We start from the raw sequence: 25,156 nt of genomic DNA, 5'->3' as shown, positions 1-25,156 counted from the left end.
TCCGGAAACGTATTACCTAGTTTATTTATTATGTCGCTGAAAAAAATAATCCCAAATATATAAAAAAATTACGTAACATATTAGCCAATCGCAAACACGGAAGAACGTCTCACCAGCCTCTACCGGCCTCCAACAGCGTGTTGTAATTGATGCACTGCAGCTCTTTGGAGATTCGCTTTTTGCCAGACTCGTCAATGTAGAACCCAATCATGTCGCGCTTACTCCAACTCAAAGGAGCAGGTCCCCACGTGGGAATAAAGCACAGCTCGTCGGATTTGCACTTTTGCGAGCACTGGTAGTAGTAAGCCCAGTTGAGCTCGGCCAATAGCGTTGCGAGCCGATTTCTGGTGCTTGCGATTTGCTCCTCAATGTCGTCAGGAAGCGATTTCTCCGTCAGCACTGAAAGAAGCGTCTTGCTAAGCAAAAAGCACTCGTAAATGGCATCGACGATTGCCGACTGCACAACAGTGACCGAGTTCCAGATCAAGAAGTCTGCCTCTGATTGAATCTGTTCCAGCGGGTGGGCGTAATCCCAGATCGCCATTTTGCGAAGATGAGGAACAAGCTCTGTTTCTGGGTCGCTCAGGTATCTTCTGATGTAGTTGTAGCTCCAACTAGTCAGATTGGTTCCCAGGGTCTGGTAGCTTTTGTGAGCATCGTATAAGGCGAAGGACGAGTTCAGGTTGACAAGCAATGGCGCAAACTTGTCGACAATATTATCGGTGATCAATTGCCAATTGGTAGAGCTGTACGGATCATTTGGCGTAGCAAGCATTTCAGCAACTTCATCGATGATCTCGGATTTAAGATCGGCAGTGAGATTGTCAATTCTTCTTAAGTATGGGTCTGCATCAATGAAGGTCTTGTTGAGCGGAGTGACCATCTTGGAGAAGTCCATCAGGACCCGCTTATCGCCGTCGTAGACTCTGCCACCAGCCTGGTAGTGCTCAAACCCGACCACTGATTCGATGGTATCGAGCACGCCGCTTCTCTGAGCGTTGAGGTCATCGGATGGCTCATCCGTGAATACCTCGCGAGGAAAATCTATCATGTCAGTGACGTTTCTCAGCGTCACGTTGGAAACCAGCTCCAATTTTTCAGAAAAGTCGCAAATGACAATCTCGAACCCGATTTCCAGTCGAACAAGTCCATCCAGACCACCGTGCTTTCTTCCCCATTCACAGATCTTGTCGGACCCGATTCTCTCATCAAAGTCGTCGTAGTTCTCGATCTGCGACAAAATGTACTGAGTATCCATTTCTCCAGTGGTTGTTTTGGAAGCAGAGGCTCCGCCAAGCAGAATCAGCTTATCCAAAGGCTTGGTGACCTGGAACGTCAAGAGCGTGCTTGGGCCGCTGAAGTCCATATGTGGGTGTCCATGGGGCTTTTTGAAGCCGTCGTCCGAAGCCTTTGGTGGTTTAGGAGAAGCTCCTGGACTGCCAGGAAACCCGTTGTTGGGCTTGCCTCTGTCGAAATGCGCAAAATTGTAGCTGAACTCGTAGTCCATGGCCACCCATTCGTACGTGGTGGGAACCTTACCGTTGTGGTTCGAATGATACAGCAATGTTCCTTCAGGAATGTAGGCCGGAATATAACTGACACTGATTGGATTCACATCGGCATTTTTCTGCTTCAGAGCATTGTGGACCTCGGCAAAAACAGCTGAGGCATTCAAAAAGTCAATAGGCTGCAGCTCTGACTCAAACGTATCAATACTCAATGACTTATAAGCTGGCAAATTTTTTGCTGAATTCTTTCCGTCATGACGGACCTCATATAGCGAATAACATAGACCGAAAAATACCAACGAGTTCACCAACAAAGCACTCAGAAGCGCATACTGCCGGAAAACAAAGTACCATGGCTTTCCTTCAGGCGAGTTCAAAGAAACGTAGTTTCCGCCAAACACCATCAATACCAAAAATACGTATCAGTTGGGGCTTTCACGTATTTAAGTATTCTTGGCAAAACAATAATCCGCACGGCTTTTGAGAGAACCCGAGATATAAATGCCGAAGGGGTTTATCGGCAACTGCCCGTCGATTCCAGGAACTTACACCCGTGCACCGATACAGAAAAAAAGCAAGAAGTGTGTCGCGGATGGATCTACCTTGATTCTAAAAATAGGTGACCGTGTACGGCGTGTTAGCTGGAATAACAAAGGTGGGTTTGCCCCAACAAGAGCCGCCCAAATACGATTCGCCCATCCATGCGGTTTTGCACTGATTGCCCCGATCGCACGACCCAGTTCTCTGCATTTGCATCGCACGGTTGGCGATTCTGAAGAATTTTCAAACGTGCTGACGTAAGTTTTCTTGAGTGAAAGGAGGAAACCATAAGTAAAAACAAATTAGAGAATTTTATCATCAGGTTTATTTACTGGGACTTGATGAGAGTGTACTATATTCTGCTTTTGCTCTCTGCAGTGGCTTACGCCGCAGATCCGGCCACCACCACGGGGACGACGGCCGCTGCGAACGCAGCCACGACGGCCACGGCTAACACCGCCACGGCAGCCACTGCAACTGACAACACAGCGACCGCAGCCACTGCGACCGACAATACGGCGACTGCAGCTACTGCTACTGATAACACTGCGACCGCAGCTACAACAAACACAGCAGCTACAACCACTGGTAATGCGGCTACCACGGCTACTACCCCTACAACCACCGCAGCAGCAGCAGCAGCAGCAGCTGCCGCAACAACCACAGGCACAACTGGAACTGGAACTGGAACCACGGGAACTGGAACTAACACCGGAACGACGGGCACTGGTACTACGGGAACCGGTACCACTGCCACCACGGGAACTGGTACCACTGCCACCACAGGGAAGGGCACTACTACACCAGCTAACGCAGCTACGACTGCAGGAGCAACGACCGCAACAGGAAAGACAACGGCAATCACCACGGGCGCAGGAGACACAACAGACATAGCAAATGCTCAAACAACGGCTACTGCACCATCGAGTTCAACAGAGTTGACCACAGAATCCACCGGAGGAACTGATACCACTGCCACGGGAACATCGACCGTTTCACCAACCATCGCATGGCGTACCACCACGTTGAATGGAGCACCAACGACATACTCCATCACTTATACACAACGTTTCGCACAGATGTACTCTACTATTGCATCCCCATCGTCGGGAACTATTGGACTCGGGTCCCTGGCAACTTCCGGCCAAACAGTGGGAACCATCAAACAATACCGGACCGTTACTATTTCGTCATCTAGCAAATGATAAGTATTTAGAAACAGAGCTAAATTATTGCTAATTTGAGCACTTTCAGCTATGTAACCACGTATATAACACATCGGAACAATACACTGGATCATAGATGCAAAACGAAAACTAGAACTTAAGTCCAGTTTGAAAAACTGTGTTGTAAATCTTGCTACCAGCGTGTTAGAGAAGGCATTTAAACGTAAAATGCGGGTTTGGATCCACGTTCGTTAGAATCTTTATGGCTGATGAACTCCACAGACTCGCCTTCTCTGAGCATCAATATTTTCTTCAATCTTTCTCCAATAGGCACAAGGGCTGCCCTGTCACAAGACTTGGTCCACAAACAAACCTTGTAACCGACCTTTCTCACATTGAGAACAACTCCGTTCACTTCGTTTTGATCATCCTCTATGGTTTCGCCAATCACGCTCAACAAAGCTCTGGTCCAGACCTCGTTAATTCCGTGCTCCAATCTCTTACCTTTGAATTGGAAGGAGAATCTACCTCCCTTAGAGTTGGCACTGTCTTCCCATTCTGGCTTGATGTTTTCTCTGAATAAGTGGTAGTCAGACTTGACTGGCAATTCATCAGCCTTTGGAATAGAATTGAAGATTCCCCAGAATTCTTCCACCGTGTCAAACGCAACAACGGGCTTCAAAAGGTCCGACCAACTCTCACTTGGATCCACAGCTGGCTTGGTGTACCACAAGGTCCATTTGGAATTGAGAGGGTGCTTCACGTTGAATTCCTCTCTTGAATCTAACACTGTGACATCTTTCTTCTCGTCCAATGACAAATCCTTGGTTGCTTGGTCTAATTCTTCAGACATCTATCTGGTTAGTACGTTCGATTATCTGCGAACAATGCCTTTGTGCTCTTATTAATCTAGCTCTGGAGGGATTCGCCTCAATCTTGGGCCCAAATAATCCAAATCCAGTTCGGTCTTGTCCACAATCTATCAACTTACCTTATTATAGTTCAGCGCTCTGGTTATACCGTCTGTTTCGTAATCAACTAACTGACTGTCTAGACTGTCAAACCTAACAATTAATTCTTTAACCTTTATTTTGTCGCTGATTTTTCGACAAAATTTTTTGGCGCACCAACCACGACTGTTACCCGGCGCCCATAGCATTCTCTAGGATAATCTCCATAGATTTCTCATTAATTCTCTATTTTACATCAAATGTCGGTCACAATCGACAGAGGGTTGGTCTCCAACACCAAACGCGTCCATGGGGTCCATCCGGTCTTCCTTATCGAGAAAATATTGCGCGAGCGAATCCTCGACAGTCAGTATTGGAAGCGAGAATGCCAACATGCGGATCTTTTAGTGGTATTGGATCGCGCGGTTGAGGTTGATCAGATTGGTACTTATGCAAACTCGGGCCGCACTTTGCCCACACCGTTCATTTGTCTGTTGCTTCGGTTGCTCCAAATCCAACCGTCAACCGAAATTATCGACCATTTGCTCGTTCAGCCTGATTTTGTCTATCTGAGTGCTCTGGCCGCATTGTACATCAGAATAACCAGCACTTCAGTGGAGGTTTATCAGAAATTAGAACCGCTGCTCGCTGATTACCGCGAGCTTCAAATTTTGGAGTCTCAAACCGCTAAAACAACGTATCTCGACGAGTACGTCGACGGTCTTCTCCAAGGGAACAAATTCTGCGACATGATTCTTCCTCGTCTGGTGGATAGACTCGTTCTAGAAGACCAGGATCTTCTTGAACCTCGTCATAGCGTTCTCGAAGAAGAATATGACAAGCTCACGGAGGAAGAACGGGCCGCCTTGTAATCATAACCACTGTATAATAATTTAAAACGCTCTCGCTCTTCCGCGTCCTCTTCTACCACCTCTGATAGGAGCCTTTTCTTTTTGAACGGGAGCAACAGTGGACAGATTCTTCGGTTTGATCATTGAATCAGACAGTATGCTGTCGACGTTGAGTTCGTCAGGAAGAATTACCAATCTGACTTGATTTCCTCTGATATTGATATACTCCAAGGAAACAGGGTTTCTGTGTTTAACGGTCATTTTAACGTTTCGTAAATTAACATTCATCGACGGGGAAACAGAAACAATCTCTCCAGAGATGATGGTGCCATTTTTCAGTTCGACTTGAACCTTTTCGTTATTCAGATTCATCAGAAACTTTACGAGCTTCATAATGTCAAACAAATTAAAAAATAATCCCAGCTAAATTCAACAATATATGGCAGGTTATGTAGCCCAAAAATATTTCGTTCAATTTCCTTTCTCTATCATGGTCAACCTCATTATTGTTCCGCGGTCTAAGAACCTCCGGAAGATCAATTGCGACACGGATCCAAGAACTAAGGTCCAGGCTATTATCAATGAATATTCCAATGTGAATAAGATCAACCCAAACAGGGTCAGAATCTCTGTTGTTGAGGACGAGGAATCAAAGGACAAGAAATCTGTCAGAAAGACATTGAAGAACGAGAAAACCTTGGAAGCCAATGGCCTTGACTTCTCCAAAACAGACACAATTACCGTTTATGCCAAAGATGTGGGTCCGCAAATCGACTGGAGAACAGTGTATCTGATTGAATATTTCGGGCCGATACTGATCCACTCCTTGGTCTACTTCTTGCTCTATAACCCAGAATTCAACACTCCTACCCAAGTTGCCTCTTACGTTTTGTCGACTTTGCACTATTTGAAAAGAGAATACGAAACCACTTTCATTCACATGTTTTCTGCTGACACCATGCCTCTGAAGTACCTTTTTAGAAATTCCGGTCATTACTGGATTTTCAATGGACTCTTCATTGCTCTTTGTGTCTATGCTCCTCAGAGATACTACACAGGAATTCAAAAGTACATTTTCCACGTTGAGGACAGAACTCTTGACGAATTGTACGTGTTTGCTGGTTTGTGGGCCACTTGCGAGTTGGCCAACTTCTACTGCCACTATTTGCTCATGAAGCTGAGAAGTGACGGATCAAGAGAAAAGAGAATCCCATACGGGTTCTTCTTCTCTCTAGTTTCCTTCCCTAACTACTTCTTCGAGAGTCTTGGATGGTTGATTTACGCTATCATGAACAACAATTGGTCTTCGTACCTGTTCTTCATCATCGGAACCGGAACCATGATGGTCTGGGCCAAGCAAAAGCACAGAAACTATAAGAAGACTTTTGGAGACGACTACCCAAAAAACAGAAAAGCCATGATTCCATTTATTTTCTAGTGAACTAGAAAGCTCAAGTGTCCTTGTTTTAAAAATGTTAAGGGAGCGGGGGTGCCATTTTTAAATTAGATATTATTAGTATTAAGAATAATTTATTAATTATTATTCTCCGTCAGATTGAGTCAATCCAAGTCGCTTCTACAGAATTGATGATAATCCCCGAAGCCTACTATATCCATGTCCGACTCAGAATCAATTAAACGGACAAACAGCTACCCTGCCGACAAAAACGGTGGTAGTCCCACACCTATTTCTCCGACTCCGTCTACCCAGAGTGGCACGTCCCAGGGTCCAAAACCGCAAAGGTCTTCGAGAGCATTACGGTCGACACCATTGCCTGCGTCTCACGCGTTGATGAACCACCAGCATTTGACAGGCTCGGCATCTCACCACAGACAGTACATTCTACTGAGAGACAAGGGCAATAACACCAATTCTCCAGTCATAGGAGGATCAAGCGTGGCTTCGTCACCACAGGTTGGTGCGGCTTCTCAGAAGGGATTAAATGTCATTCAAGGCAAACCGCGGCCGTTTTTACGCAAAGCTCCTAGCTCAAAATATATTTTTAGTGTTGATGACGATGAAGATGAGGTTGAAGAAGACCTAAACAGGGAGTATTTAGAAGGATACACAGATGCATTGCGCCATAGGTTCAAAAAATCTCTGGCCACTTCAACTGGCTCTTTGGACCAAGCAGACGCAAAGACTCGGAAAATCCACGAGCTAGAAACAGAAATCGCCCAGAACCTCATATCGACTGCTAAAGATATTTCGACACTCCGCGAGAGAGAAGGAGATTCTGTTCACCTTGATCACGACGAAAACGCCGAACCTCTAAACGAAGAGGATAACGCAATCAAGCCTCGTACATCCGTCCACGAACTTTCTGAAAGAGACAACGATAATTCAGACGCGGAATCCACATCTTCAAGCGAAAGTTTCACCTTGAGAGGCCGTCAAGATGCAATCAACGAGACACATCCTTTTGGTATCCGTATTTGGAAGCCCGCCATTTACAAAAAGAACAGATCCGTTGAGATCGAAGCAGAAAATGACATTCATTCCACTCCTCAGGTTGCAAGAGAAGTTTCTCCTTCAATTGCGTTTTGTAACTTTATTTGGAGCTGCACCTTTGGTTTAGCTTTATTTTTCGTTTGTCTGTTCACTGGTATCATCACCTTGTTCTTCACTATGTTTTCCAATCCTCGCAAAAGTGATTCCATTCGGTACGCCAAACTTTACCTTAATTTCAGCACCTATCTTTTGAATCCATTTGGAAAGATTATGTTGCTTCGCGAAGACAAGAACTACCTGACAGAAGATGCAAACGTTGGAAGCACTTTGGCAGAGTTTGCAAGATGGCGGACCCAAGATGAGGGCCGTTTGTTTTATGCTGCACCAAGCCGCAAGCGTCCAGCCAACGAGAACACACCGTTGCAAGAAAATGGGGAAACGCAGTACGGTTCTGAAGATAGTACTCCCAAAACGGACGATCAGGAGGACTCTGATGAAGACGTTTATTTCTCGAAACAGAGACTTTTTGGCAGAGGAAAATGGAACATTGGCCGGATCATTTTCTTTGCGCTGTTTTATCTGATTGCCCAGCCTGTGATGCTATTGATGGGAGCCATTTTGTGGCTCCTTGTTTTCACCATCCCCATGGCAAAAGTTCTTTTCACAGTTTGCAGCCATATACGGAGACATCCATTAGCAATTTGTGTTGAAGTTGAAAAGGACTACTATCAAAAAAGACTTTCATCCAATACCTCTCACGAATCCATTTTGATCTGCACGTACAGAAGTCTGGGATTCCACTACTACAAGTACACTGTTGACGGTACGAATATTTTCTTCATCAACCTCATTTTCCTTGTGTTCTTCACCATCTTTGATTTCTTTGTCTTGCACGAATACTTCGGATTGGAGACATTGATTGTTGATCCAATTCTCATTTTTGTTCTTTGCTTGGTTTCTATCATCCCATTAGCATACTTTATCGGACAAGCCGTTGCATCTATCTCGGCGCAAACCTCCATGGGTCTTGGTGCAGTGATTAACGCATTCTTTTCCACTATAGTGGAAGTTTTCCTTTATTGCATGGCATTGAATCAGTCGAAAGGAAAATTGGTTGAAGGATCTATGATTGGGTCTGTCTTGGGAGCGGTGTTACTATTACCTGGAACCTCTATGTGTGGAGGTGCTTTCCGGCGGAAGACTCAGAGATACAATCCAGCATCTGCCGGTGTTTCTTCGACGATGTTGTTGTATGCAATTTTTGTCATGCTTTCGCCAACCATCCTGTACGAAATCTATGGACAATACGAGGTTCGGTGCTTCGATTGCGAAGAAACCGTTGACTTGGCTACTGGGAACGACTGTAAAAGGTGTCATTTCTTGCAACCGAATCTTGCCGTTGACAGACTATATCTTGATTACCTGAGGCCGTTCACGCTTATATGTGCCGTTGGACTGTTTTTTGCATACTGCATTGGACTGTTATTCACATTGAAGACCCATGCAGCGCTCATTTGGAGTACGCCTGTTGTCTCTGAAAAGGAGAAAAAAACGGATCTGGCCTCTAACACCGAAAATAATAGTGTCAAGTCTTTGAGGCTGGACAACACTGCTGGTCAGAAAAGAGGACCAACTTCCACACCAAAACTCTCTGGATCCAAACAGAACAATGCCCAGACAACACCAACTCAAGTTGTTGCTCAACAACCCAGCAGTGGAGGCCATGACGCTCCTAATTGGTCTAGAACCAAGAGTACCACAATTCTATTGCTTGCAACCTTGCTGTATGCGGTGATTGCAGAGATTCTGGTTGACGTGGTGGACGATGTTCTAAGTGCATATCCAATCAACCCCAAGTTCTTAGGACTTACGGTTTTTGCATTGGTTCCAAACACCACCGAGTTTGTTAATGCCTTCTCTTTTGCTACGCACGGAAATGTTGCCTTGTCAATGGAAATTGGTTCTGCCTATGCGCTTCAGGTGTGTCTTCTTCAAATTCCAATTGTCACACTGTACTCTTTGATCCAAAATGTTGGAGCTGCTCCAGAAGACATTAATAGACTGTTTTCACTGATCTTCCCTCGTTGGGACTGCATAGCAGCTTTGATCTCAGTTTACATGTTCACCTACGTTTACGCCGAGGGAAAATCGAACTACTTTAAAGGATCGATTTTGATTCTGGTTTATATCAGTGTTATTGCTGGTTTTTATTTCTCGCTGGTTATCGACTCTAATGGAGTATTTTAAACTCATTCAATGAACAGATATAACATTAATTACATTTCTATTTGGTGAAGGTCTCTTCAAGCGCTTTTTCAAGAATCTCAATCCCCTTGATGATATCGGCGTCGTCAATGTTGAGAGCAGGAACAAACCGAATAACGTTGTTTCCTGCTGTAATAACAAGTAGACCCAAATCTCTTGCTTTAGCCACAATATCGGCTGGTGACTGGTTGAACTCGACACCAAGCAACAGTCCCTCTCCTCTAATCTCCTTGATCTGTTCAGGAAACTTCTCGCTCAGCTCGCTGAGCTTCACCTTGAAAAGCTCAGACTTTTCTTCAACCTGTCTCAAAAAGTCAAAGTTGGAGACCTGGTCCAAAACATACAATCCAATTCTGGCTCCCAATGGGTTTCCACCGTAAGTTGTACCGTGATCTCCCACATTGAGAGTTTTCTCAACAGCCTCGGTGATCATAGTGGCTCCGATTGGGAATCCGTTTCCAAGAGCCTTGGCCATGGTCACGATATCTGGATGAGCCGTTTCTGGGAGCTTGGAGTGAGCCCAGAGACGGCCGGATCTGCCCAGCCCACATTGGATCTCGTCGTAGATCAAAATGACCTTGTGCTTGTCACAGAGTTCTCTCAATTGGGTCATAAATTCAGCGTTCATAGGGAAGATTCCACCTTCTCCTTGAACAGGCTCAATTATAACACCACAGGTTTTGTCCGAAATGACCTGCTCCACAGACTTGATATCGTTTGGCTTGGCAACCTTGACACCTGGAACAAGAGGAGTGAAAGGCTTTTGGTATTTTGGGTTTGGCGTCACAGAAAGGGATCCCATAGTTCTGCCATGGAAAGAGTGCTCAAAAGTGATAAACTCAATCTTATCATCAGAAATAGACTTTCCGTACTTTCTAGCAAATTTCAAGGCAGCCTCGTTGGCCTCAGTACCTGAGTTGGCCAAAAACACACGAGATGCGTTCTTCATTCCGCCAGATTCCAACGTCTTGGTAACCAACTGCTTGCTCAGCTCTCCTGTCCATTGGTTGTAAATCAGGTTTGAGCTGTGAATCAAGGTATTTGCTTGGTCGTACATGATCTTGGCAATTTCTGGATGCGAATGTCCCAAAGCAGTGACTGCAATTCCAGCAGAAAAATCGATATACTCCTTTCCTTCCATATCCCATAAATGACATCCTTTACCGTGGGTGAACACAATTGGTGGTCTAGAATACGTTGTAACCGTGTATGGGTCTGTTTCTTTCACAAAAGAGGTCGACGATGTTTTGAGCGCCGACGCCGTAGTGCTGAACAGCCGCTGCTGAACGGCCTGGAGATACTTAACCCGTTGTAGCATGTATTGGAGTGACTAAATTTTTCTGAAAAATTTTGGCCAGATAAGATCGGAGGGATTTTATCCAGCGCGGCAACCCAAATCCTTCAAATTGCAGACGCAATGGCGATGTGTCATGGTCGGATAGCACACTTGCCGCTAACAGATCTAGTGGCTAATTGTTACAAAGGTGCTCACGTCTGCCCCCAGCTGGACTGGTACGACTTGACGCGGTAAGCATTTGTTCACGTGATCATGACACACGTGCTTTATCACTCTCTCATCCACTGTAAATTTCTCAAATTTTTCAGTGCGATTTCTACCAACATGTCGAAGCTGTTCAGTCATTCCGCGCAAGAGGCATTCCAGAAGCTCCCTCTCAAGCTGCGCAACTTCTTCACACGCTACCCGCCAGCCCCATTCAGAGAGTATGCCTCTGAACAAACGGTGGCCAACGCACCAAACGCAAACCCGTTCATTGCCAATAGACATCCAGTCACCGGAAAGGTGCAGAATCCAATCTACTCTCTTCGCAGACAATCTGATCTATACAAGCTGGCCTTTAAATTTGGCGTGGCTGATTTGATGCCATCGTTACAACACAACAAGAAGTTCTACGCCGAGAAGTTTGATACTAAACCACTTCTAAAGGGTGTGTTAAGCCCTAAGGGACATAAATGGGAAAGAACGTTTGTGGAAAGAAAGCAGAAGATTGCTGACGCGGTCGCTAAGGTCGACGAGGTTATTGCAGAGGAGAAAGGAGCAAACTACAGAAAACGTCCCGAGAAGAGACAAAAACAAACCAGCACCTGGGTGTAATGTACATAGACTTAATGATATTACTATAATATTTGAGATTTAATGCGCTATTAACATGATTTATTGGGTGGACTGCCCTTCTGGAACGTCGCCAAAGTCTTCTTCTTCTCTCAGTTCGCTGAAGATCGCCTCCTCGTCGATAGGAGCATCTTCGTCTGCTCCTAGCTCGGAAATCTGGTTGCTGGACTTGGCCTCCACGATCTTGGTCTCGTCCAAAGCTCTCACCTTCCACTTCTGGATGAACTCTGTCTCCTTGTCGAAACCCTGCTCAAGGAGTGATTTCTGGTAAACAGCACCGTACATCTCGTGCTCTTCACGAACAACGTTCATCTCGGTCTCGTTTTCGATCTTGAGTCTGTAGTATTCGAATTTGGCTTTTTCGTAAGCTTCCGTCAACGTCAGGTTCTCGTTCTTGATGATGTACATGGTCCGCTGCACGACGCTCTCTCCATCCAACTTCTTGGTCAATTGCTTCATCCGAGACCAATCTTGGTTCTTGTTGTCTATCGTGTGCTCGTTCTCAATCAACGATTTTGGATCCGCCAATTCCCAAGGATGTTGTTTATAAAACACGTTTCTGATCTTGTCTTCGAAGAACTTCAGCTGTTGTGGCTTTATCAGACTGTACTTGAAATCGGCAGGTCTCAGTCTCGTTTTATAAAGGTCTCCGTTCCTGGTCGGAACTCGAAGCTTTCTCAGCCCGTCGAATTTTTCAGGACGAACAACCTTATTCTCCATTCTCTGCGGAGGATGGTACGCAACCGGCTTGTACCAAGCTGGCTGTTCGCTGACAAGACCACTTTGCAGAAAATCCGACGTTCTTTTCAAAACGTCTCTGGCTCCCTTACTTGTGTTCATGTTAGTTAAACCACCTTTTTTTCACTTTGGTTTTGTCGATAATTTCTTGTTTGTCGTGTGCATATTAAATAAAATTTTCAAATCAAGCCAAAAAAATTATTTAGTACATACAATCTGTGTGCACTGGACCAAGCATGTCTCTTCTAGAACAGCAGTTGTCTGCGATTGCGCAGAACACACAGACCGTTGCGCTGGATCGAAAAAAACGGTCCAAGCTGCACTCGGTCTCGTTTATCTACAATCCCCAAGAGGCTGCTACCCAGGATTATGAGACGATCTACTACGAGGCTCTCGAGGCCCTGAGTCGTTTAGAACAGATCGACAAGAGATTCGGCAAGTTCAAGCTCTCCATCTTCAGTGAAACATCTATCAACATCGACAGACAGGTGCAATCTCAAGAACAGAACGAGAATCTTGATAAAACCATTAATGCATTTTTGTCCTTGGTGGCTCCGTACTGGCATCTCGCTATCGCCTTGCGATCCACCGAATGGCTCTTGCGCAGATTCCAAATCAACTATCATAACACTGAACATCTGCTGTTGACAACACTGCCATACTATAAGGATCCCGTGTTTGAGAGAATCCTTTATGTTGTTCCAAAAATGCCTGTTCTTTTCCAGTGGTTAGCCGGTTTCAAGAAAGCAAACAACAAGTCTCCATCCAGGAACAGTCTGGTGAAGGCTTTCACCGATGTGGACTTTTTCAATCTTTACTCGAAATTCATCGGGGGTGAACTAGGCCGCGGAAACCAGTACAGATTGGAGCTCGTGTTTTTTGTCAGTATGGCCATCTCCGCACTTGCTGCCCTGTCGTCTGAGAACTCGGAAAAGCTTTTAGACTACGTGCCAAATGTGTTGTCTGTCTGTGGACTCCTCCTGGTTTCCAAGGACCAAGAGACAAAAATCAGTGGTTACACTATCATGGCCGTTTTGGTTTCTGCTGTTCCTTTATCAAGGGACGTGATAATTGCATCGATCGAGACAATTTTGGCACACGCTGGCTTTGACGGTAACAGAACACAAACTCAGGCATTTACCAGCATACTCAAACTATACAGATCCATTCAGACCGATCCGCTGACACCACTTGCTCCAGCAATGTTCGAATTAGTTCCAGAATTCTTGAATTCAGACTCTTCGTACTCCGAACTCATTTCCAAGACAAAGGACGTCAATTTCGCGTGTTCCTATATTCGCACATTGATCAAAACCGACAAACTAGATAGCAAGTCGGCGGTTGCAAGTTGCGAATTTGAGTTCAGCCACAAGCATGCTAAAGTCATTTTGGGCGATATCTTGGCTCAGTTATCATCTACTAATTCTGCAAACTATGTTCCTATTCTGAAGCACTTCCAGAAGACACATTCAGACTGGTTCAACGAGTCAATTGAATCATCACAAGTTTCTTTGGAACAGCTCGAAATGTCTCTGCAGACCACGTTCACAGAAGTCGAAATTACAGAAGACGTTCATATTGTTCCCGAAGAGTCAGCAGAACTTGACGAAAGTTTGGAGAACGTTCATGGCTCATACGCATCTTACTTGGATTCTAGCTCGGAAGTTGCCAGCGAGTTCCAATTGCTCCAAAAACAGTTTATGAACTCAGTTGTTGCATCCAATACCATTAAATTCTTGTCGTCGTGCTTTAAGGATCAAGGGGCACAAATCTCGTTCCTCATCAGATTGTCACTTGTTCAAAATATTCCATTGAAGGTGAGAACCTTTGCATTAAAACTGGTTGCAACCACCATTGAGTCTTTGCCAGAGACTTACTCCGTCCATATCCTTGTTCCAATTCTTTCAGTTTTATTGATTGACTCGAACAAGCTCCTGCGTACCAACACCTTAGCCATATTCAAGAAAATGGAAGCACGATCTCCAGGCAAGGAGTCAATACTCGGAAGTTTGCTTTATGGAAAAGCTACCAAAGATATTGCAATGATTTCCCCAAAGATCGGTCACACTCTGATCAGCAGTATCACAGAGAGAACCTCTGAGTTGAGTATTGATGGTGAGCAATTCCACAAGCTGTTTGAGTCTCTTGTCTCTGAAAAGAAGACAGGTACCATGATTCTGGCTTTCTACGCCTCGAATGCCAACATTACCGAGCATCCTGCGACCAAATTGGGACTATTACAGGTGGTCACGAGAGCAGCAAGAGTGACCAAGGGAGCACTTCCACCTTCAAAGATCTTTGAAAACCTGCTCACATCGTTTGTTGAAAAGAGAGAGTCTTGGAGATCAACTTGTATCGTATCTGGTATCGACTTTGGTACTTTCGAGACTCAAGTGATGGATATCGTTTCAAAGAAAGAACCCAACGAAGCAGCTATCAAATTCCTTGATTCTGCTTTGAACTGTTCCTCTCAATCGTTGTCTGAGATTGCAGCTGCAAAGCTTACTGAGATCTTTTCCTCGTTGAGCTCAGAATATCAACTTCGTCTAGTGAAGAGTATCGTCGAAGTTGGATTATCTGAAGATGATACTACAATTTGTTACGATACCGTGGAGCTTTTAGAGTCTTTGGATCTTTCGAACGATATTTTCGTCCAGTTCTTGAAAGAGTCTTCTTTGAACAGTTCCTCAGACCAGCAATCCAATGTTCCAAAAAGAAGAAGACGTTCTTCCGCTTCAACTCGTCAAGCAATGAAAGAGCAAGAAGTCTCGTTTATGGCTTCCGCGCACTTGAAGAAGGTCACGTTGATCTTGGACGTTTTGGAGAAAGAGAGCAGAGCAGACTTCGATGCTTCTTTCGATCTGCTGAAGCTTTTGTTTGACACTCTTGACGACTTGGAAACTTTGGGAACGGATGGAAAGCTTCCAGTTCTTTATTCCCAGGAAACTCTCGCTTCGTGTATGACAAATGTGATTAAGGCTCTTGAAGAGAGCAAGCTGAAACCAAAAGAGTTTGCTTCGATCCGCGCAGATGTTGTTGTCTCTGCTATTCGCGCCTCAAACTCCCCACAAGTTCAGAATAAGTTGTTGCTGGTGGTTGCTGCTTTGGCTTCCTTCTCACCAGAGCTTGTTCTGCACTCGGTGATGCCGATCTTCACCTTCATGGGAGCTCATACTATCAGACAAGATGACGAGTTCTCTTTCCATGTTGTTGAACAGACAATCTTGTGCGTTGTTCCGGCACTTGCAGTGGCCACAGAGTCGGCAATGGTTGAGGAAGTTGAGTTCCTGCTTACTTCGTTTGTGAGTGCTTTCCAACACATTCCTCGTCACAGAAGAGCCCGTTTATTCACAACGTTGGCTAAAACTTTGGGAAGCTCTGCTTCAATTCATCTTATTTTGTTCTTATGTGGTCAGCAATACGCAAGCGCTTATGCAAAGCACAAGATGGGCGACTGTTCAGCTTTGACAGACTTCTCGTGCTCGTTCTTGCAAAACTTCAAAGTTGAGGAGCAGCTTGGATCTGCTTTGAAATTCCTGGAATTATGGAAGAAGGTGCCGGAAGAGCCAGTCGAAAAGGGCTCTCCAGAATTTGACGAACTGAACGCCCGTGTCGTCTTTGGTCCCCAGATTGTGGCTCTCGGCAAATCAGAACTGTTTAACTTAAGAAAATGTCTGGTTTCATTTTTGAGACACACTATCTCGGACTCCAAGGATATCAATGGTATTTCCAGATTAAGACTCAAGATCGCTTCGATGATTCTTCAAGGTGAGGACTCGAAACCACTTCTTGAGGCCTTTGCTCAGCTTGTCAAGGACCTGCTTGAGATCATCGACGCTCACCAGCAAGAAGTTGAAGAAGAGGAAATTGTTTCCAAACTTTACAAACTGCTTGGGGAAGTGCTAAGCTTGCTTCCAATCGAGCACTTTGTTCAATCTGTTTTGGGAATCCTTCAGTCTCCAGACTCTTCCTTGAGAACAAGAATTCACATTACATCGCTTACTGCCTACAAGTTCGATACCGAACATGTTGAAGACTTGAACGCACACGAGGGAATTGCACGTCTTGTGCCACCACTCTTGGATATTATTGTTTCTCAGGAGGATATCGAGCTTTCCCAAACCGCTCTTGATACTCTGTCCAACCTGTTCCAACGTTACACTACTCATATCGATTCCTCACTGTACATTTCGACTCTGAATGTTGTGACTCTCCCTGCAGGTTTGTTGAACTCTGCTCCGGAAATCGTTGTTTCCTCTATGAACTGTATCACCAGTGTGATCAGTGTGATTGGTGTGAAGATCATTGGTCATTTCACCAAGATTGTGCCGCCGTTATTTGACATTTTTGACAAATCCACTGAATCGGAGGATCAGTTGATTCAGACATCGATGCTTGTTCTGTTCTCTACCCTTGTCAAGAAGATGCCTTCCTTTGTGGCGCCGAATCTCTCAGATATGCTGAAGGTGCTCTTCAAAGCATCTCACGTCTCTGACTCTGTCAGAACTTCTGTCTTGAATGTCATGGTTTCACACATGGACGGAAAGACTCTGCTTACTACCGGGTCTTCCTTGTGGAAGTTTGTTTCTGGGCTTGATACCGTGGCCATTGGTCTTTATCTGTCGTTCATGGAGTTGATCATTGAGAAAATTGACAAAAAGACCGCTATCTCGAATGCCGGTGGTTTTGTCAAGTTCCTGCTTCTTGCTCTGGAATTCAGAGCCCAAAAGGAGCTGGACTCCAACACCATCAATAGAGTAGAGGCATCTGTTCACAAATGTGGAATTCAATACGTTCTGAAACTCAACGACAAGACATTCAGACCACTGTTTGCTTCCATCGTCAGATGGGCATTTGACGGTGAAGACACCACTACTGACATCTCCGAAACCGAGAGACTCATTTCGTTCTTCAGATTCTTCAACAAGCTCCAAGAAAACCTCAGATCGATCATCACCTCTTACTACTCGTATTTGGTGGATTCTACCGAGTCTTTGCTCCTGAGACTAAAGACATCCGAGAACACCAACCTCAAGAGACTCGTGTTGATCTCGTTGGCATCGTCGTTCAAATATGACCAAGATGAGTACTGGCACTCCAGTACCAGATTCACTCCTATCTCGTCTGCTCTGTGTTCACAATTCGATACAATTGAAGATTCAATTGGAAAATACCTTGTCAAGGCAGTAACCGCGCTTGTTCAGGCTACTAATTCTTCTGACGAGCATAACAAGACTGTCAATAACTTGCTTTTGAGCCACATGAAGGCCACCTGCAAGCCAAAGGAGAAGCTTTGGGCCGTCAAGACTTTGAAAACTATTTACAACAAGGTCGGAGAAAGCTGGCTTGGATTATTGCCCCAGTTGGTCCCAATTGTGGCTGAGCTGTTGGAAGATGACGACGAAGAGGTTGAGATGGAGGTCCGGACAGGGTTGGTCAAGGTTCTGGAGCAGACAATGGGTGAACCTCTAGATAGATATTTAGATTAAAAAAGCGGCTCCCGCATTACCTTAATTCAGAATCGTTAGACAGTAGAAACTCAAAATCCCGTTTAATTAGCGTATTTTGTTTTTTGGTAGGTTCTATTGAGTAAACGAAAAGAAAACATGTATATAATACGTATAGTTAAGTTAGATTTGGGGAAAACCGCTATAGATCTGAACGCCCAAGAATAGACTCCAATAAAACAAAGATAGAAGTATAAGTTTCTGATGGATTCCTTTCAGGATTGTGAAGCACCTCCAGAGGTACTGATTGTTTCATCCAGGGTCCTTTGACGTAAATGTGAACTGACAATACTTTGAGGTGAATGTGAACCGATGACACTTTGACTGCGTTGAACTGCATGCTTTAGATCATCGATAATTTCTTTGATCAATTCTCCCTCCCCGGGGTAAGTAGGGGGGCACTCTGCAAAAGCCTTGATCGCACTCTCTATCATTGAGCATGCTTCGGAAGGGCTCACTTTTTTTTCAGGAGCTTCAATTTCATCTGATTCATCGTAAGAAGCCATTTCTTCGAAGTGATCAATGACTACCTTACGTGCCTCCTCCAGAGTACCTGTTTGCTCAAAGGAAATATTGAAGTTTTCTTCTGGTGGGTTAAGAAACCTTTCAATGGAAACCTCTTCGTTGGAAACTTGTTGATACTGATCGATTTCAGCTGAAAGATCAATAACAGGTATTTCATGCTCTGTAGGCTCTCTGTTCACTAAGGTACTTTTGCGAAAGCAATTTGTTATTGTTCTCAATTCAACCGTCTGCCAGCTGAGAGCAGCGTTCATTATAGCGTCGCTCAACTGATATTGTTTCAGTGGATCCAGTTGAATATCAGATGCTCCCCGTTCAGACAAACGGTTTGCTATATGATTTGTCAAAAAACGTAGAAAGCGCTTTCGATAAAGAAGCTTGAAAGTTTGGATAATGCCTTGATCTAGCGGCTGGAATTGGGTTGCAGTATTCCTTGGGAGAAATTCAATTTCAATGTTATCTGGGATCGTGAGGTTCCTGAGAGCTTTTGTATGATTAGGCGCATTGTCTAATGTAAGAAGAACCCTGCGGTCGCCTACATGTTTGCAGAAAGCTTCAAACCACTCTAAAATAAGATCAGATGTTGCCCAAGCCCTTGTGTTGTACTTCCACTGGCAGTCCATGGCTTGGGGATCAAAATTCCTGAAACAGGGAGGCTTCTTGTGTTTCCCAATTATCCAAAGTGGAAACTTGTCTGTACCTGAGCCATTCGTACAAAGAATAACAGTGATTTTTGATTTTTCTTTCTTTAGAACAGATCCTGGTTGCGTTGCTAGACCTCTTTTCGGAGTCATTCTCCAGAATAGACCTGTCTCGTCCATATTGTAAATGTCATCCAAATTGTATGAACCTGATATAGTTCTGAGTCTCACCATCGCGGTTTCGTCAATCTTGGTAGAATCTGCTTCCTGAGAAAACGTATATAGTTTGATGTTATTGCGCTTCTTGAATCCAGTGAGCCAGCCGTTGCTGAAACTTGGTTGTTCTTCCTGATTTGGATAAAGCTTCGAAAAAAAAATATTAGCAGTCTCAATAATAGCAGGACCGGTAACAGTGATATTGCAGAGCTTTAGTTGACTAATCCATGACATAAGCATCTCCTCAAGCTCGGGCCATTTAGGTCTTTTTGCTCGAGCTTGATCCTCATGCACACACTCTTGGGTACCGCGTCGAATAATGTCTCTAAAAGTGGTAAGCTTCAGTTCCTTCTTAAGATTTACACGCGTCCAATCTGCAATCCGATCGTGAGTACGTTCAGAAAGGGGTAGAGAGTTGTATTTCTCAATTATTTGGTTTTTCTCCTTGATCGTGAAAGTGACGTGTTTGTCTCTCCGAGCGGCCCTTATGATTGTTTCCTCCATTTATCATTTTCCTCTTATACAAAGTCTCATAATCCCGTACAATAATGAACCGACGCGTGGTCTCGAGATTGTCGGGAAAAAGTTCTACAGCATAAAAACGATTGCGGCACCAACAAATGTGTCGAAGTAGTGAGAAAACGAATTATTGCGGGTGCGATTCTACTGTATTTGTTTTCCGTGACGTAGAGCGAAATAATAACCTGAGTCAAGAAAAATGCCAAAGAAGCAATTGGAAGGGCTAGGACTGCATTCGAAAACAACGCCGATCCTGCCAATTACTCACGATGATATTCTGGGATCCGGTGGACCTCAGCAAGATGATCTGGTCAGTGTAGCCAACTCTTTGCAATCTTCATCAACAACACTATCATCATTCGCCAAAAGACAACAGCATAAACTGAAAATCAAGAATCTGAAGAAGAACATGGACACAAGCTTCACTGTTCCGCGATACTTCAAGCGGATACTCAACGTTCGCTCACTTGATTTCGAGACCGCCCTTTGGGAAATGCTGAATCTCATAGTTCAGCCTAAGCGTGTCTACAAAAGTCTATACTACCAAAAGCAAACCAAAAACAAGTGGTCAAGGGATGATCCAAGTTTCGTGCTGATTTTGAGTTTCTTTCTCACTATAAGTGCGATCTTCTGGGGCATGGTGTATTCAACAAGCGTGATAACGATTTTCAAATTGATCCTATACATGGTGATTGTCGATTTCGTGCTCGTTGGAATCGTCGTTGCCACCGCGGGCTGGGTGATTGCAAACAACTACTTCCTGCAGGACACAAGCATGAGCTCGCAAAACTCCAATAGACTGCTCAAGTTCTTTCTTCCTACAGATTCCACGCTGGAATGGGCATACTGCTTTGATATTCATTGCAATGCATACCTGATCATTTGGGTGTGTCTTTATTTCATCCAGTTTTTCCTCTTGCCGCTGCTCAGACTCAACAATTGGATCTCCACGGTGCTCGGTAACACTCTTTACTTGGCTTCCGCAACATACTACTGTATTATTACATTCTACGGATATAACGCACTTCCATTTTTACAAAAAACCGAGTATCTACTCGCACCAATCCCCGTGTTTGTTCTAGTCTGGATAGTGTTGACACTGGCGGGCTTCAATATCGCAAACTTCATGTCTAATGCATACTTCAACTAGCCGGTGCAAGGTTGTATAGAAATCCACTTTGAAAATAATTCTCTAAATCATAATATTTTTTGAGCATGTCTGCAAACCCCGGAAATCGTACACAGCTTTGGAATCCAACGCCTCCTGATAGAGGCTCGTTTCCGCTGGATCACTATGGTGATTGCAAAGATCAGATGCAGAAATATCTTAAATGCATGAAGTTGGTGAGAAATGAGAATGCCCCAAACTGTCGGCTATTGGCCAAAGACTATCTCGAATGTCGTATGCAGCATGATTTGATGGACCGCGTACCATGGAATGAGCTTGGACTACCTGAAAGCGAACCCAAAAAGGCAGAATAACATTCTCGCTTGATATAATACACATTTGTAAATAGCAAAATCGCAGCACCGTTAGAAACAACTTTCAATGACCCGCGTTGGAAACTTTACTTTCCAACTCTAGGATCCTGGCCTCTAATGTGGACACTTTAGTCTCTAATATTGCGATGGTTCCATATAATTCCGCAAACGTAGCATCTGACGATGAGCTTCCACCGTAGTTCGACAGCTGCTGCTGAGGATAGCCAGGAGACTGGATATAACTGTTTGCAGAGTTGAGCGAAACTTGTGGTTGTGCGGACTGTTGAGTAGATCTTGACCTTGATTGTCTCTGCTGCGTCTGGATGACTGCCTGTTGAACATAGTAGTTTGACACCGCTGAAGCAACCGCAGCAGCAGCAGCAGCTTCCGCATTGGACGCATCCTTGGACTTTTTGAACGGAGCCATCGCAGAGCTCTGTCCGTCGTAGGATTTCCGTTTCGTAAGCACGGGTCCCGTACTGGACCCTGGCGAAAGAGAGGGATCCAGACCCGGACCAGAACCAGCTCCCGAGCAACCGGACGATGAGTTTGTGTGTCTAAGCAAAGCATCTGCGCGTGCGAACCTTTTGTCACACTTGTCGCATCTGTATGGCTTCTCTCCAGTGTGCAATTTTTCATGTCTCTTTAAATCATGCTGTCTTCTGAACTTACTGCTGCAATGAGGACACTCAAATGGCTTTTCGTCAGTGTGAATCAACATGTGTGATTTCAAATTGTGTTTTCTAGTAAATGAGTGATGACACTGAGTACATCTGTACTTTCTGTCTTCGGAAAGTCCGTTCTTGTCATCCTCGTCTTCGTCCTCCGAATTGCTCTGGTGCACCAACGAGGAAGAGTCCGGTCCGCTGATTTTCGACGAATCGCCGTGTTGTGAAGCGGTCCCCACAGACTGCTGGTTCATCAGGCTCGAGTCTATGTTCGAAAGCATGGTTAAAGACTGCGACATGTTAGTAGACAAGTCTGAATTTTAACTCAGTAAACAAATGTGTGGCAAATGGATTCAGACCTGGTGTGAAAAAAAAAGTGGCTAAGCTGGTGCACAGATGTATGGTATGCAGAACATGGAAATGGTTACCCAGCCAAAATTACTGTCCGGTGCAGTAGGACGTGTCTGCACCGCGTGCACGCAGTCAGTAATTGCTGCGTGAGGAGGATTGAGATACCGGTTCAGCTTGGGTCCTTAGATATTAAACTGACGACTCAGGATACCGATACCTCTTTCCACATAGTTACCGTGTATGTTTCATCTACAATAGAGTATCCCTTCCGAACGGGACTTGTTTTTAAGATCTGCGTGTTGTGTGGTGGTGCAACTCAGGCATAAGCTTATCGTGCCCCCGTGCAAAACAAAAGAAATGTGCAATTTTTTCCCGCTGTTTGGATTGCTCTCCCCGCGAAATTTAGCAGTCTGGCCGTCGGCCTCCCCCTTGGCAGCGATAATTAATTGTGCGGCTCCCCATTACATAGGGGTCAAATAAATAGGAGGCTGAAGAGGGCAATACTATTTTACAAGACGATGCAATCTTAAACCTATAAGTTTTCAATCAGATCTTATACTTGAAGTTCCATTTTGTCCCGATAAGGCTTTACCTTCAATACTACTGGCTTCTTGGCCGCAGATATTTGAATCGGTGCTAATTTTAACGGTTCCATCTACAACATGCTAACTGCAAATAACTACAAACGTAAGAGGCCTAGATACTCTTCTTCTCAACTGGTTGCACCTTCCATGTCAAATGTTGCGCCAGAGAACTATTTGAGAAAGAAACAACAGCAATATTCTACGGTGAACGCCTCCAACCCAGAAGTGATCAACTTGGACTCAGATGCCGAAGACTACGCTCTGAAGGACAGCGACGTGCTTGACGACTACTTTGGGTTCGAAAACAATGACATTAGTCTTCTGGATGACGAAGACAGTGACTCTGGTCTTTTAAACAGAGATGCGGTTCGTCCGAGACATTCGTTTTCTTCGTATTACAACACCAACAATCTCAATATTGCCAGTCTCAAGCTCACAGGCTCTTCCGCAAATAACATCGCAAAGACTAGGAAGAAACGTACCAAGTCCTTGCCCCAATTACCATACTCCAAACTGAATTATTATCCCGATTTTGATAAAGATTCTGTTAGGGAGAAGATTGGTGACGTCAAGACCACTCTCATACAACACCAGTTCACGAACTACACGTACGGATCATCAAAGCCAGCCAACCGCAAATTTTCATTTAACACTGATGTCCCATCTAGCATGGGTTCATATCATCACAGCACGAACTCGTCCTCTGACTCATATGATTCTGCTAATACTTCAGCAACATCAATAGAAGACACCCCGTGTGATGACAAGGACGGTCATTATATCATTGTCCCGGGCGCTCCATTCGCTAACGATCGTTACCAAATACAGTCTTTGCTTGGTCAAGGAACCTTTGGTAAGGTTGTCAAAGCTCACGATAGATACAACAACTGTTCGGTGGCAATTAAGATAATCCGTGCTATTCCAAAGTATAGGGAAGCTTCGAAAGTTGAACTCAGGGTGCTGACCATGCTCAAGAAACACGACAAGGATAATGTCAATCAATGCATTCACCTGAGAGAGTGCTTTGATTATAGAGGTCACATCTGCATAGTGACGGATATCTTGAAGATCTCATTGTATGATTTCTTGGAGAGAAATCAGTTCCTCCCATTCCCTGGTTCGCATATTCAGGCGATTGCCAAACAACTTTTGAGATCGGTGGCATTTTTGCATGATTTGAACCTGGTGCATACAGATCTCAAGCCGGAGAACATTTTATTAAAGGATGATACCTCTGTAAGGAAGCCTTACATGAAGCCGAGCGGGACCTCTAGCACGATGACGTACCGAAATGTTCTGAACGACCCAAGGATCTACACAATCGATTTCGGATCCACGGTATTTGAGGATGAATACCATTCATCTGTGGTCTCCACGCGACATTATCGTGCACCTGAAATTGTTCTTGGAATAGGATGGTCCTTCCCGTGCGATATGTGGTCTGTGGGATGTATTCTGGTTGAGTTGGTGACTGGTGATGCTTTGTTCAAGACCCACGAAAACGCTCAACATCTTGCAATGATGGAGCAGGTTTTGAGGGAGCCTGTTGACCTGAAATTGGTGAGGAAGTGTTTCAGCCAGTTCTATTACACTTCTTCTTCGCGTCGTAAGTCTTCGACATCAAGCACAGAATGTATCACAAACTGCTTCTCCAAAACAACTGGAAAGCTGCTGTTCCCAACAGCACAAACACCGATCAAGCTTATTGATGAGGTTGAGAGACTTCCCTGTCTCTCCGATTTGATTTCAAGCAAGGTGGGAATGCCATTTGAAATGGATTTGTCTCTAAAGGATTCGATCTCCAAGTTCAAGATCCCAAAGAAACAACATGACAATTATGAGTTTTGGTACTGGTTTATCGATTTGCTTAAAGGCTTGCTTAAGTTCGATCCCGAGAAAAGAATTACTGCTATGGATGCGTTGTCACATACCTGGTTTAATTACGGAATCTTAGACGACGGGACATTGTCGTTATAGTTTTTGTTTGTTCGCTTTTATGAATGGGTTTACACTCATACTCGGTTTTTTACAATGTTTATATGAATTGGATATCTTTTTAAGGTAT

The 25,156-nt window shown here is 44.5% G+C and overlaps 18 protein-coding genes across 18 annotated transcripts; 9 read left to right on the top strand and 9 right to left on the bottom strand.

Annotated features, from left to right (window-relative positions):
• Positions 1 to 109: 109 nt before the first annotated feature.
• On the bottom strand, positions 110 to 1,912 carry OGAPHI_004178 (uncharacterized protein; the record flags this gene model as incomplete). The annotated part of the gene is made up of 1 exon (XM_046205228.1): positions 110 to 1,912. One exon carries the CDS (start codon positions 1,910 to 1,912, stop codon positions 110 to 112), a length of 1,803 nt encoding a protein of 600 aa, XP_046061193.1.
• Positions 554 to 3,253, top strand: OGAPHI_004176 (uncharacterized protein; the record flags this gene model as incomplete). The annotated part of the gene is made up of 4 exons (XM_046205225.1): positions 554 to 640; positions 1,004 to 1,579; positions 2,076 to 2,305; positions 2,395 to 3,253. 4 exons carry the CDS (start codon positions 554 to 556, stop codon positions 3,251 to 3,253), a joined length of 1,752 nt encoding a protein of 583 aa, XP_046061191.1.
• On the bottom strand, positions 2,431 to 3,102 carry OGAPHI_004177 (uncharacterized protein; the record flags this gene model as incomplete). The annotated part of the gene is made up of 2 exons (XM_046205226.1): positions 2,431 to 2,864; positions 2,970 to 3,102. The coding sequence occupies 2 exons, from the start codon at positions 3,100 to 3,102 to the stop codon at positions 2,431 to 2,433; spliced, it is 567 nt and encodes a 188-aa protein (XP_046061192.1).
• A 178-nt stretch (positions 3,254 to 3,431) lies between the features above and the next one.
• On the bottom strand, positions 3,432 to 4,067 carry OGAPHI_004175 (uncharacterized protein; the record flags this gene model as incomplete). The annotated part of the gene is made up of 1 exon (XM_046205224.1): positions 3,432 to 4,067. The coding sequence occupies one exon, from the start codon at positions 4,065 to 4,067 to the stop codon at positions 3,432 to 3,434; it is 636 nt and encodes a 211-aa protein (XP_046061190.1).
• A 357-nt stretch (positions 4,068 to 4,424) lies between these two features.
• Positions 4,425 to 5,036, top strand: OGAPHI_004174 (uncharacterized protein; the record flags this gene model as incomplete). Its single annotated transcript, XM_046205223.1, has 1 exon — positions 4,425 to 5,036. One exon carries the CDS (start codon positions 4,425 to 4,427, stop codon positions 5,034 to 5,036), a length of 612 nt encoding a protein of 203 aa, XP_046061189.1.
• Positions 5,037 to 5,057: 21 nt separating this feature from the next.
• On the bottom strand, positions 5,058 to 5,408 carry OGAPHI_004173 (uncharacterized protein; the record flags this gene model as incomplete). The annotated part of the gene is made up of 1 exon (XM_046205222.1): positions 5,058 to 5,408. The coding sequence occupies one exon, from the start codon at positions 5,406 to 5,408 to the stop codon at positions 5,058 to 5,060; it is 351 nt and encodes a 116-aa protein (XP_046061188.1).
• Positions 5,409 to 5,505: 97 nt separating this feature from the next.
• On the top strand, positions 5,506 to 6,453 carry OGAPHI_004172 (uncharacterized protein; the record flags this gene model as incomplete). The annotated part of the gene is made up of 1 exon (XM_046205221.1): positions 5,506 to 6,453. One exon carries the CDS (start codon positions 5,506 to 5,508, stop codon positions 6,451 to 6,453), a length of 948 nt encoding a protein of 315 aa, XP_046061187.1.
• Positions 6,454 to 6,630: 177 nt separating this feature from the next.
• Positions 6,631 to 10,648, top strand: OGAPHI_004171 (uncharacterized protein; the record flags this gene model as incomplete). Its single annotated transcript, XM_046205220.1, has 2 exons — positions 6,631 to 9,705; positions 10,001 to 10,648. 2 exons carry the CDS (start codon positions 6,631 to 6,633, stop codon positions 10,646 to 10,648), a joined length of 3,723 nt encoding a protein of 1,240 aa, XP_046061186.1.
• Positions 9,752 to 11,050, bottom strand: OGAPHI_004170 (uncharacterized protein; the record flags this gene model as incomplete). The annotated part of the gene is made up of 1 exon (XM_046205219.1): positions 9,752 to 11,050. One exon carries the CDS (start codon positions 11,048 to 11,050, stop codon positions 9,752 to 9,754), a length of 1,299 nt encoding a protein of 432 aa, XP_046061185.1.
• Positions 11,051 to 11,353: 303 nt separating this feature from the next.
• OGAPHI_004169 (uncharacterized protein) lies at positions 11,354 to 11,845 on the top strand (the record flags this gene model as incomplete). Its single annotated transcript, XM_046205218.1, has 1 exon — positions 11,354 to 11,845. The coding sequence occupies one exon, from the start codon at positions 11,354 to 11,356 to the stop codon at positions 11,843 to 11,845; it is 492 nt and encodes a 163-aa protein (XP_046061184.1).
• Positions 11,846 to 11,905: 60 nt separating this feature from the next.
• Positions 11,906 to 12,703, bottom strand: OGAPHI_004168 (uncharacterized protein; the record flags this gene model as incomplete). Its single annotated transcript, XM_046205217.1, has 1 exon — positions 11,906 to 12,703. The coding sequence occupies one exon, from the start codon at positions 12,701 to 12,703 to the stop codon at positions 11,906 to 11,908; it is 798 nt and encodes a 265-aa protein (XP_046061183.1).
• Positions 12,704 to 12,837: 134 nt separating this feature from the next.
• OGAPHI_004166 (uncharacterized protein) lies at positions 12,838 to 18,090 on the top strand (the record flags this gene model as incomplete). Its single annotated transcript, XM_046205214.1, has 1 exon — positions 12,838 to 18,090. One exon carries the CDS (start codon positions 12,838 to 12,840, stop codon positions 18,088 to 18,090), a length of 5,253 nt encoding a protein of 1,750 aa, XP_046061181.1.
• OGAPHI_004167 (uncharacterized protein) lies at positions 16,504 to 17,829 on the bottom strand (the record flags this gene model as incomplete). Its single annotated transcript, XM_046205215.1, has 3 exons — positions 16,504 to 16,778; positions 17,160 to 17,601; positions 17,776 to 17,829. The coding sequence occupies 3 exons, from the start codon at positions 17,827 to 17,829 to the stop codon at positions 16,504 to 16,506; spliced, it is 771 nt and encodes a 256-aa protein (XP_046061182.1).
• Positions 18,091 to 18,323: 233 nt separating the features above from the next.
• On the bottom strand, positions 18,324 to 19,991 carry OGAPHI_004165 (uncharacterized protein; the record flags this gene model as incomplete). The annotated part of the gene is made up of 1 exon (XM_046205213.1): positions 18,324 to 19,991. One exon carries the CDS (start codon positions 19,989 to 19,991, stop codon positions 18,324 to 18,326), a length of 1,668 nt encoding a protein of 555 aa, XP_046061180.1.
• A 214-nt stretch (positions 19,992 to 20,205) lies between these two features.
• Positions 20,206 to 21,156, top strand: OGAPHI_004164 (uncharacterized protein; the record flags this gene model as incomplete). The annotated part of the gene is made up of 1 exon (XM_046205212.1): positions 20,206 to 21,156. The coding sequence occupies one exon, from the start codon at positions 20,206 to 20,208 to the stop codon at positions 21,154 to 21,156; it is 951 nt and encodes a 316-aa protein (XP_046061179.1).
• Positions 21,157 to 21,221: 65 nt separating this feature from the next.
• OGAPHI_004163 (uncharacterized protein) lies at positions 21,222 to 21,488 on the top strand (the record flags this gene model as incomplete). Its single annotated transcript, XM_046205211.1, has 1 exon — positions 21,222 to 21,488. The coding sequence occupies one exon, from the start codon at positions 21,222 to 21,224 to the stop codon at positions 21,486 to 21,488; it is 267 nt and encodes an 88-aa protein (XP_046061178.1).
• Positions 21,489 to 21,552: 64 nt separating this feature from the next.
• OGAPHI_004162 (uncharacterized protein) lies at positions 21,553 to 22,455 on the bottom strand (the record flags this gene model as incomplete). Its single annotated transcript, XM_046205210.1, has 1 exon — positions 21,553 to 22,455. The coding sequence occupies one exon, from the start codon at positions 22,453 to 22,455 to the stop codon at positions 21,553 to 21,555; it is 903 nt and encodes a 300-aa protein (XP_046061177.1).
• Positions 22,456 to 23,169: 714 nt separating this feature from the next.
• OGAPHI_004161 (uncharacterized protein) lies at positions 23,170 to 25,068 on the top strand (the record flags this gene model as incomplete). The annotated part of the gene is made up of 1 exon (XM_046205209.1): positions 23,170 to 25,068. The coding sequence occupies one exon, from the start codon at positions 23,170 to 23,172 to the stop codon at positions 25,066 to 25,068; it is 1,899 nt and encodes a 632-aa protein (XP_046061176.1).
• Positions 25,069 to 25,156: the final 88 nt, after the last annotated feature.

The sequence above is a fragment of the Ogataea philodendri genome (assembly GCF_020536065.1).
Source record: "Ogataea philodendri strain CBS6075 chromosome Unknown scaffold2, whole genome shotgun sequence".
Lineage (NCBI taxonomy): Eukaryota > Fungi > Ascomycota > Pichiomycetes > Pichiales > Pichiaceae > Ogataea > Ogataea philodendri.
This window is presented reverse-complemented; position numbering and strand designations above follow the sequence as displayed.